This window comes from Musa acuminata, chromosome BXJ2-9 (genome assembly GCF_036884655.1).
Source record: "Musa acuminata AAA Group cultivar baxijiao chromosome BXJ2-9, Cavendish_Baxijiao_AAA, whole genome shotgun sequence".
Classification (NCBI taxonomy): domain Eukaryota; kingdom Viridiplantae; phylum Streptophyta; class Magnoliopsida; order Zingiberales; family Musaceae; genus Musa; species Musa acuminata.
Window position 1 is genome coordinate 43,380,651 of NC_088346.1, and position 12,565 is coordinate 43,393,215.

The following is a 12,565-nucleotide window of genomic DNA, read 5'->3' on the forward strand; positions in this document are numbered from 1 at the left end:
TAAAAACTTGTAGCGATCGTCATTAAATGAAGATCAAGCTATTTATGACTAAAGCCTAGTCCTTATGCAACTCAACAACTAGCTGGGGTGAAAGCACAAAAGGTTCCAAGAGTCTAAACAACTCAATCGCATGTGTGGAATGCGTATAGGTGGGTGGCTACATTCCTCAGCAACCAGCCATGAAACTTTCAACACATATGTCTTATACTGGAACACACAGTTTGAAGGTGACATTACAAGTTGAACCCACATGTTAAATTACTTGGCTCTCCAATAGTTAAACCATGGATTCAACTAAAAGAGTCCTCAGATATCACATATTAGTTTAATATCATGAAGCAACTAATTATAATTTACAAAGGATTTCAAACTGGACAGTAGATGCATTAATTACACAATGATACAATTATGAGCTCATGGAGGATCTACATCCATATATCATAGGTCAAAAGCCAAGATCTAGCACAACACCACCTAAAGAAATGATGCTGACTCCAAACTTAAAATCAAGTTATATTTCTAGAGAATGAAGAAGATATCAGAGAAATCATTCACAAATTACAAAGATCAATATATTTAATAATATCAATTAGATTAATGATAAACTAATGATTTTGTGTCATATACTTTCAGCTTCTTCCAGAACATGTTAGTACTCTACAAGTGAAATTTAGAATGTATGCAAGTACATTTCAATCCCCCATGCATCAATGGGTCTATATATCATTCATGTCGAGGATAACTTGCATTGCTGCATGAAACAGAACAAGATTAAATTACATGTAGCAATAAACCCAGCAACTTTATATGCCAGTGATTGCTGTAAAAAATACTTTATATGCCTATAAGATAGGTCAAAGCCCATAGTTCTATTATGATAGATCTCCATCCTTGCTGGAACACGTAGCAAGCAGCCCTAATTAGTTATGAAAAGCAAATAGAGACAGGCAATCAAACAAACAAGTCTACACCAATGATAAGCATATGATCCTATGAGTGAAAAAGCATAAAAAGAGCAAAGTATTGATGTTTACAAGCATTGAGAAAAATAACAATAAGGACAGAAACATTAACAACTATTTACTTTCAGAAGTCAGGATAAACAGCTTATGAGAAGCAATAGTTGCAAACAACAACACTAGTCATGAACAGTTAATTGACATACATATTCAAAGATGGATGATGCAAGCAACAAAAAAAAAAAAAACAGAAATCCTTTCAATTTCATGTGCTATTAGAGTTGCTGCTTCCATGTGACCATCTTCGGAAAGCAGATACGACCAAGTTCCCACCAGTGGAGAAACCTATCCGGGTCTTCCATGACGGCAATCTAGAATTACTGCTGGATGGAAGAAGATCAACAGCACCAATTTGATCAATCAACTGCTCATTATTCTCAAGAATTCTACTCTCACTCAGACTTGCCTCTTGCTGCTCAGTTGGTCCAATGACATCCAAGTTGACTGCCAGCATCCCTACCCTGCGTGCCATCAACCAGTCTGCACATCCTGGCGTCACTCCACGGCACTTTTTCACCTTCACCTTCACCAACTTGGGGCAACCCTCTGCAAGGGCTTCCATTCCCTGGTCAGATACTGGGCATCCTTTGATACAGAGCTTCTTCAGGGACATACATTTGGAGGCAATACAAGTGATCTCAGCATCACCAAATGTATCACTGCTACAAAGGGCAAGGCGCTCCAAGTTGCGGCAATTACTTGCTATAAGCCCTAAGCTTCGGGCTGTTGGATTTACCCCAATAAGAACCAACTCCTGAAGGTTCGAGCACTGCCTTCCGACAACTATGAGGCCCTCATCACCAATCCGATTGGTCTTCCACCCGTCAATGTGAACCTTGCGTAGGCGGTGACAACGTTCAGCAACGGTGGCAAGCCCAGCATCTGTGCATTCCGGGGTCTTTACGAGGTGAAGGATCTCGAGATTGTTACAGGAGGAGAGGACGGCAAGGCCACGATCACTAACCTGGAGCTTCTCAAGGTGGACCTCGATTATTCCAGTGACCTTATCAGCAATATCCTTGAGTAGCCTGTCCCAGTCTCCGGTACATCGGATGAGCCTTAGGGTTTTGATGTTCGGGGATCCGGCGATGAGTGGCGCCAAGCACTGACCATTATAGAGCTCTTTCAGACACATAGATCGGAGGGAGGCGGCGCCGACAACAGCGCCTTCTGTGGCGAAGGTGTCGGGGAGGCCACGGAGCCGCTTGATGGATAGCTCCTCCAACAGAGCGCAGCCCTGTACGATGGCCTCAATGCCACTGGAGCCAAACGTACACGAGCCAACGGAGAGCTTGCGGAGGCCAGGGCAATGTTTGGCGACGGAAGCCATGCCGGCATCGGTGACGGCACGGCATGCCCGAAGCTTCAGGCGGGTGAGGTTGGGGCACCGGACAGCTATAAGCGCGATCGCCTCGTCGCCGATGCTGTCGGCTCGGCGGTCGCACTTGAGCGCCAGCTTGGAAACGGCGTCGAAGCGAACGAAGATGGCCGGCGCAGCCTCCAGGAGGGCGGCCCGGGCGTCGAGTGCAAGGCGGTGGCGGCTCTGCCCCTCGACTGCGAGCCACCTCCGGCACACCAGAGAGCACCGCTTCCGGTCGCCGGCTCCTAGGAACTGGAAGACGAGGGCGAGGCACTCGTCTGGGAGGTCCGAAGTGTGGTCCCTAGCCGGAGAGGCCCCGCCGATCGGCGAAGTGGCGTCTCCCTCAGTCATCGCCACCGGCTGCCTATTTGCCGAGGCGCCGGAGGAGGAGGCAAAGAAGTGAGGTGGCTTAGCGCGGCGACTGGAGGAGGAGGACAAGAGGGGTCTGGCGGATGGGGTGGAGGCGGATTGGCCCATCCAAGGCGGCCGGATTGGGGAAAAGCGATCGGCGCTCTGATCTGAACTCTCTCTCACAACAACGGAACCGGAATGAGCGGACTTGAAAATCGGGATTCCAATCGAGGCCATAAGTCCTATTAAATCCGATTTTTTGTTTATATATATATATATATATATATATGTATATATATATATATATATATATATATATATTACTGCTTCGTGTCGTAACGTAAACGACACTATCTACATTCGTTGATTACTATGACGCGTTGATCGAATCGTGTCTTAACTGGCGCCACTCGTCTTCAGCGAACAAAGGCCTCGGCGTCAAAGACGTGACGTCAGACACGGGGACGGCGTCGAGCTGACTCAAACGGACGGCGGTGATGAGTGACGAGAGCGGCAAAGATGGGCTCGGACGAATAGGACCGTAGGATCGAGTTGCATTCGACGTGCTAATCGACACCCAAATTAATAATTTTTGGATAAATTATATATATATATACATAATTTTTGGATAAATTCATCATTAGTCGTTGATAACAACAATAATAACAATTCATTGTTGTATAATACGGATAATTTCTTGCCATCGAACTATATTTAAAATATTTTGAGTTTTCTTTATGTGTCATATATATATACTAGATAAAAACTTGTATAAATATGGAGTTAATATCTATCAAAACTTGTGATGATAAGAACATTAAGGGTATTCTAAAGATTATATATATTTTAATATATTTTTAATTCAAAATAACTAATGTGAACGATAATTATCCAAGCAAATCTAATAAACATTCATGGATCTTATTATATATAAGAATATAATAATCAATTTTTTATAGAAACATAATAACATTAATAACACCTTATTAGTCACTTATTCAATATTGTAGCCTCATAGTCAACATATTTGGTGTTTCATAATTGACACTTTAGTGCTACATGATTAACACTTGAATATTATATAATCAATACTATAATACTATATGACTGACATTTCAATATTATGTTTTTAATATTTTACTATGGTGTCACTGACATGATATCGTCCCTCCCTCAAATGTTATCAATTATATTATGGTTATCACACATTTTTTTGAATATTATCAATCATGTCATAACTATCCTATGTTTTCCAAACATTACCAATCACATCATGGTTCTCGTATATTTCTTGTGTTTAGCATAATAATTCTACTAGGGCTAAAAGGAGGACATGATCATCTCGATATCAATGTGCATCTTGGAGTATGATGATCATAAATTCATACTATAAAAAACTCGGATGTATTTCTTAATACACAAGAATTTGCATAGTCTTTGTGCATTTGACTCTAGAAATATTAGCATATAATGGATTCCTCAAACTCTAAACTAATTCAAGCAGTAGAGAGATTTTATCAGATATATTTTAACATAATTTTATATGGTTTGATATTTTTGTTTTGACACAAATCAGAGATAGATGTGGAATAAAACCATAGTTAACTCTAAATCGTGATATTTATAGAGATAATTATATTATCATGTGTTATAAAATCTTTTTTCCTATTATGACTATAACCTTGTGATTGTGATGTTCTATAGCTAATTAATTAATGCTTCAACCGTCAAAATCCTTTTCTTTACCTCTCTATTTTGACTGTAATAATTGATTTGGTCATATTCAATATTCAATATGCACACTGTTTTTGACTTCTCCATAAGCCAACAAGTCAACTTTGAAAATCAACTCAAGTTGTCTTCACGCAACTTAGGTCACGAATTTTTGAACGAATGATGTGATATATAAAATATTAATCGGTTTTATTTTACTTAATCTTATATAATATATATATATATTATATTTTCAATCAATCAGTCACCCCAAATTAGTTAATCAATAGTTAATTAACTAAATTAGTCAAACTTGTCTTATCAATACAAGAAAATGTTCTCTTCATTAACCCCCTATAATAAAAGACTCATACGCATAGGAATATTTTTACTCTCACATAAATTCACATACTAATTTGAATATGGAAGGAATATTATTTTGACCAATAGTTTTAGATATGACATAAGAATTATAAAAAAAATATTTTGAGAGAATTATCGATGATTTAATTTTCAAATATCACAATTATTGAATTCAATTTGGGTCAAAATCAATGATCGTTTATTAAACTATGGATCGAAGAAGAGAAAGAAAGAAGAGAGAAAAGTAGGAGTGACTTTAGAATCAGTCGGTCAAAGAATTGGCATCGAGTGGAATTTTCTATTCCACACTTTTTGATGTGTTTATTGGAATATATTGTACGAAGAGATTAAGAATTCAGATCACGACAAGTTGATCACCTCATTTTCCTTGGTAGGGGTTTATGGCCTTTGACCACATAAACATGCAACACTCTTTCAATCGTATTACACGATCCTTCTAATTTGAGCGAGTCAAAGTCAACGTGCCACTTGGAGTGCTTCATCATGTAAGCATAAAAATATGTTATTATGCTAAATCAATTATGCGGAATTAACCTATATGCCAGGATTGAAATTCAATACATAGATCTAATTATACGATGTGTACCTTTTGATGCCATCCGTTCAGAGATCTTGTTTGATCTGCTTAGCACACCGTGATCCAAGATTGCTGCAGGCTCCGTCTTCCGTCTTTAATCCGATCGCGCTGCGGAATCTACAGGGAGTGCGAAGAGTAGACCCTTTCTCCTCTCTTCCTATCCTTTCACAGGATCACACAGATTGATGGATTTGGGGAGCGGGCTTTTGGGGAGAGAGACGAGGAGAATAACTGAATTCCTCAACGGAGAGTGCAACGCTCTAACACACTAACCACCCACTCAACCACGAGATCCTGTCCGTTTATAGGCGAGAGCAGAAGGTCTACGATGAGATGAGATCTCAGAAGATTTCCTCCCATCAAGGATATCTCCGAGGAATCGTTCCGTAGTAGACTTAGTCTTGGCTAAAATATCGCAACGGAACCCAATTCTATTATATATCTTATTCAATAAAAGGCCACATATTCTAACATTCTCCCACTTGGCCCATTAATTGATAAGATATAAAAGAGATACAAAATCAAAACAAACAAAACAAAATTTGTTTGAAAACAATTTTACCTAATTGGATTCCAAAAATTTTGAAAAAACATTTTATACATGGCCATGTTTTTAAAAATAAGCCAATAAGTCCAATAAATACAATAATACTATATTAAGTCCAACTATCAATGCGAGTCATAGCGGTTGTATTTCATCAATGTCATACTCCCTTCTATGTACCACAACATTGTTAGTCTTTCCTAACATAGTCCATAATGACTCCTGTAATTTGTCTTGTCAAGACAATCCTGTTGTTACATTCAACCATAATATGCATAAACATAAATGTAAACAGGATAGCAGAAACAGATAACTTTTATTAAAAATGTCAATAATAGCATCCACATAAATATGCATCACCGTATCCTTTATGACTTGCTCACAAGCCCCATTCTAAGAACATGTTCTTTGAATATTTTGCACTGTAAGGCTTTTGTCAATGGATCAGCAATCATCATAGTGGTGCTCAAGTTCTCAATAGACACTTGCTGTTTCTGGACTCTTTCTCTAACCACCAAGTACTTTAACTCAATGTGCTTGGAACCACTAGAGTACTTGCCATTCTTAGAGAAGAAAACTGCTGCGGTGTTATCACAAAATATCTTCAACGGCTTGGCAATTGAGTCGACCACACCAAGTCCTGAGATAAAATTTCGCAGCCATAAAGCTTGATTTGTGGCCTCAAAGCATGCCACAAATTCAGCTTCCATTGTTGATGATGCAATAAGCGATTGCTTTGCACTTTTTCAAGAAATTGCCCCACCAGCTAACATAAATACAAATCCTGAAGTGGACTTCCTGCTGTCGAGGCAATTTACAAAATCAGCATCTGAATATCCAGTTACTTCAAGCTGATCAGATCTCCTGTATGTGAGCATATAATCTTTTGTCCCTTGTAGATATCTCATTACTTTCTTTGCAGCTTTCCAATGTTCCATTCCTGGGTTGCTTTGATATCTTCCCAGCATTGCAACTGCAAAACTAATATCTGGTCTTGTACAGGTTTGAGCATATAGTAGACTTCCAACTGCGCATCCATAAGGAATATTCTTCATTTGATTCTTTTCTAAGTCATTTCTTGGGCACTGGTTTTGACTGAATTTTTCACCTTTAGTAATAGGCATATCATTGGTTGAGCAAAGCTGCATATTAAATCTCTCCAAGATACGATCAATATATCCTTTCTGAGACAATCCTAATAATCCTTGAGATCTATCCCTGAATATCTCAATGCCAATGACGTAGGATGCCTCATTCATATCAACCATCTTAAAGTTCTTGTTGAGAAATATTTTGGTTTCGTGCAATAAACCAAGATCACTGCTGGCAAGTAAAATATCATCCACATATAAGACCAATATAATAAACTTGCTCCCACTTACCTTCAGGTATATACACTGATCAACAGTGTTTTCCTTAAATCCGAAGGAAGTAATGGTATTATGAAACTTTATATACCATTGTCTGGAAGCTTGTTTAAGGCCATAAATGGATTTCTTAAGTTTACAAGCCCAACTTTCTTTTCCCTTTTCTATGAATCCTTCAGGTTGTTCCATATAGATTTCCTCATCCAGATCCCCATTCAGAAATGTTGTTTTCACATCCATCTGATGCAACTCAAGATCATAATGAGCTACTAATGCCATAACGATTCTCAATGAGTCCTTTTTAGAAACAGGAGAAAAAGTCTCATTATAGTCGATGCCTTCCTTTTGAGAAAAACCTTTGGCCACAAGTCTGGCTTTATATCGTTCGATATTGCCCGTTGAGTCACGTTTTGTCTTAAAGACCCATTTACAACCGACTCTTTTACAATCATTGGGCAATTCAACGAGATCCCAGACATCATTCTGTACCATTGATTTTAACTCTTCTTTCATTGCATCATACCATTTTTCAGAATCGTTACTTTCTATGGCTTGTGAAAACGATAAGGGGTCTCTTTTTATTCCTATATCATAATCTGATTCTTGTAGATATACAACATAATCATCAGAAATGGCATGTTTCCTTTTCCTTTGAGATCTTCTCAAATCTGCCAATTGTGATTGTTCTACAAGATCATCAGCGGCGACATCAACATCATGTGAGAGTTCTTGGATGTTATTTTGTTGTTCACCCTCATCAATACTCTCATTGATTTGAGGAACAACAATCTCTCGGACAGGAGATGATATGGGAGAATTAACATGAATCTCCTCAATATCAAAATTAATCCTTCGAGATTTTTCACTCCCATTGATTTCGCCATTTTCTAGGAATTTTGCATTACCAGATTCTACTATTCTCATACTATGATTAGGGCAATAAAATCTGTATCCCTTGGATTTTTCTGGATAACCAATAAAATATCCTGAAATAGTTCTTGGCTCCAATTTCTTTTCATGTGGATTGAATACTCTTATCTCTGCAGGACATCCCCAAATATGTAAATGTCTCAGACTGGGCTTCCTACCAGTCCATAACTCAAATGGAGTCGATGAAACTGACTTGCTAGGAACCCTGTTCAAGATGTACATAGCTGTCCTAAGAGCTTCACCCCACATCGACTCAGGTACAGAGGAATAACTCATCATGCTCCTAACCATATCCATCAGAGTACGATTTCGCCTTTCAGCAACACCGTTCTGCTGTGGCACACCTGGTAATGCATATTGAGCACAAATACCCCGTTGTTCTAGGAATCTAGCAAAAGGACCAATATTCTGACTAGATCCATCATATCTGCCATAAAATTCACCACCTCTGTCAGATCTGACAATTTTAACTTTTCTATCTAATTGTCTCTCAACCTCATTTATGTATACTTCAAGAGTATCAACGGCTTGAGACTTTTCATGTATTAGATAAACTTTGCCATATCTGGACAGATCATCTATAAATGTGATGAAATATTTTTCTCCACTAAAACAAGGAATGTGGAGTGGTCCGCAGATATCAGTATGAATAATCTCAAGGAGATCTTTGCTTCTTGTGGCATTTTTCTTTATTTGTTTAGTTTGCTTTCCCTTAATGCAATCTATACAAATATCAAAATCAGTGAAGTCTAAATGTTCCAAAATATTATCCTTCACTAATCTTTCAATTCTTTCCTTGGAGATATGTCCCAATCGTCTATGCCACAATATGGAAGATCTTTCATTATTGAAACTACGTTTCAATCCAACATTTGATTGCAGGGTCATTAGTGTCTTTGCAAACTCAAGATCCAAATTAATTCTGTACAAACCATCACACAGAATTCCAGAACCAACTTTAATTGAATCGTAAAATATGCTGAGTTTGCCACTACCAAAAGAAATACAATATCCCAACTCATCAATTCTAGAAAGAGAAATCAAATTTCTAGAAATTGTAGGGACATAACATGTGTCAACAAGATCCATCAAGTGACCCGTCTCTAAGCGTAGACGATAAGTTCCCATTGATATCACTTTCGCTTTAAGACGATTTCCCATAATGATGAATCTTTCATGTTCTTTTGGTTTCCGAATTGAAAGGAATCCCTGCATGTTATTTGTAACATGAGTTGAAGCACCGGAATCTATCCACCAAGTGTTAGAAGGAACTTCTGTAATGTTTGATTCGAAACATACAAAGGTCGAGTTAATACCTTTCTTTTCGAACCAAGTCTTGCGTTTAATGCAATCCTTCTTCACATGTCCTTTCTTGCCACAAAAGAAGCACTTTACAGTAAAGGCTTTCTTTTCATTAATCTGTTTAACATTTCCAGACTTAGCAAATCTCTTTGATGGATGATGCTTCAACTTTCTTTTCTTGTTACCACCTCCTTAAGTAGTCGTCATGACATTATATGAATTTTCCTGCCTTAATCTCAATTCTTCCTGAACACACATGCTAGTCAACTCATTCAAGTCCCACTTATCCTTATTTGTATTGTAGTGAATCTTGAATGGGCCAAACTAAGAAGGAAGAGAATTAAGAATAAATTATACGAGGAAAGATTCATCAACATTCATGCCTAATGTTTTAAGTTTTGCAGCTTTGTCAGCCATATTGAGGATATGATCCTGAATTCCTCGAGTACCATCATACTGAGCTGTAGTCAGTTCTTTCATCAATGTGCCAGCCAATGACTTATCAGCAGATTTAAATCTGTCTTCAATAACCTTTAAATATTCCTTTGCGCTAGTTACAATCGGTAATGAAGTCTTTATGTTATTTGCAATTGTCATTCTTATGAACATTAAACTAAGCCTATCAGATCTTTCCCAAGCCTTCATTTCATTAACTTGTTCTGCAGTACTTTCATCAGTCAAGTCTGCAGGCTTTTCAACAAGTAATGCTAGATCAAGATCTAACACACCCAGTGTAAATTGCACATGCTCTAACCATTCTGAATAATTTGATCCAGAAAGTACAGGGACACTTGAAGCATATGAACTATTGATGAACCATTGCAAAAAGATATATAACAACATTAATGCTTTGAGTTTGTCAAAAATTGATGAACTATTGATATCATCTATATTACACCTTTGGGTGAAATATTGACATATCTAGTGTTCATTCAAGAATATTTTTGGAGGACTGATACCATCCTTGAGGAATAGGTATTGTTACCTTTGGGTATACAACCCTAAACTGCAAGGATATCTAAAATAGTATCATCCTACCCCATCATATAATTATTTGAATTAGATTCTCCTTTGGGATTATCTAAATCTCATAATTATATGTGCCATTATGAATATTATTTCTTTAATATCATTTAGGACTAATTCTTTAATATTATTTTATAAGTCATTAGTCCAGGTCACTTTGGTGGCTACAAGACTAATGCCATGATATAAAATAAAAATGTCCTATAAATGATAAAACTTTTATTGTAATTCATATCACAAAAGTCTATCATCCTAGGCCACTTTGGCAGCTACTAGTCAGATAAAACTTAAGGAAATAAATTACAAATAATATTCATCAATATTTCTTTAATTTTGCTAAGCAGTTCAATAATAAAATAACAATAATAATTATTGAACATTTATGTAAAAGCAGCTCAATAATAAATAACCATAACAATTACTGAACATTAATGCAAAGCAATTCAATAATAAATAACAATAATAATTATTGAAATTTAATGCAAAATAGTTCAATAATAAATAATCATAATAATTATTGAACAATAATGCAAAACAGTTCAATAATAAATAACCATAATAATTATTGAACATTAATAAAACTCATATGATAATTTCAAGCATATACATGTGAATAAATAAATGAAAATTCCAAAAATAATAATTGGATTTTAATTTTATTTACCACATATATAATGAATAATTCATATGAGAAAACCATAAAATAAACCATAATTTATAGTTTTTTTTTTAACAAAATTAAATCCAATCAAATAATAAAAAAATATAATCATGATTAAAATTAATCATAATTATAATAAATGATATTTATCAATTTTATAATTGAGAATTTAACCTAAATTTCTCAATTTCATAATGATAAAAAAAAAACGGAAATATTTGATAAGATATAAATCGAAAATATGCGAATGGCAGAACTGTAATTTGGCAGAAATTAGACCCGAGGGTAAAACCGTAAATATGTTGACAGAACATAAACTGTAATTACGATATTTGCAAAGGGTAAAACTGTAATTTTCAAAACCCTAGCCTCGATGGTAAAAACGTAAATATGCCAAAACCCTAATCTGCCATCGCCGCCGCCGCCGCCTGCGCGAGCGGCGCTGCCGCTGCTGCCTGCGGCCTGGCCGCCTGTACGCGGCTGCGGGTTGCCGCCTGTGCGCGGCTGCCGCCAGTACGCGGCTGCGGGCTACCGCCTGTGCGCGGCTGCCAGCGACCGCCTGTGCGCGGCTGCCAGCGGTAGATCTAGCCTGTGCGCGGCCACTGCCGTCACGGCGCTGACGCCGCGGGGCTGCTACTGCTCATGCGCGGCCGGTGCCGCTGCGGCGGTTCCTACCCGCGGGTGGCTGCTGCCAACACGCGGCCGCCGCCTGTGCACGGCCAACTCACGCATGGCCGCCACCTGGGCTGTCTGCCTGCGTGCGGCCGACCGTCGCATGGACGGATTCTGGCCGTGTGCGACCGGGGTTCTGTGATGCCGTCGCACGGACAGAGTTCTGTTCTGTGATGCCGTCGCACGGAGGGAGTTCTGTGATGCCGTCGCACGAACGGGGTTCTGTGATGCCGTCGCACGAACGGGGTTCTGTGATGCCGTCGCACGAACGGGGTTCTGTGATGCCGTCGCACGGACGGGGTTCTATAATGTCCGCATATGGGACGAGTTCTGTAATGCGTACGCTACTTTGCGTAACCGCAGATTTGCAGCGAGGTCGACGGTGACCATTACTGCTTAGCAGTTCTTGGAAGATAAAGGTAATTATGCATCGTAAATTAATTTACAGATCTAATGCATGATTTCAAAAACCGGGCTCTGATACCAATTGTAAGCATAAAAATCTGTTATTATGCTAAATCAATTATGCGGAATTAACCTATATGCCAGGATTGAAATTCAATACATAGATCTAATTATACGATGTGTACCTTTTGATGCCATCCGTTCAGAGATCTTGTTTAGATTGCTGCAGGCTCCGTCTTCCGTCTTTAATCCGA

At 38.2% G+C, this 12,565-nt stretch overlaps 1 protein-coding gene across 1 annotated transcript; it reads right to left on the reverse strand.

Moving 5' to 3' along the window:
- Positions 1-1,055: 1,055 nt before the first annotated feature.
- LOC103998692 (F-box protein At1g47056) lies at positions 1,056-2,956 on the reverse strand. Its single transcript, XM_009420244.3, has one exon. The coding sequence runs from the start codon at positions 2,854-2,856 to the stop codon at positions 1,225-1,227; it is 1,632 nt and encodes a 543-aa protein (XP_009418519.2). The 5' UTR covers positions 2,857-2,956; the 3' UTR covers positions 1,056-1,224.
- Positions 2,957-12,565: the final 9,609 nt, after the last annotated feature.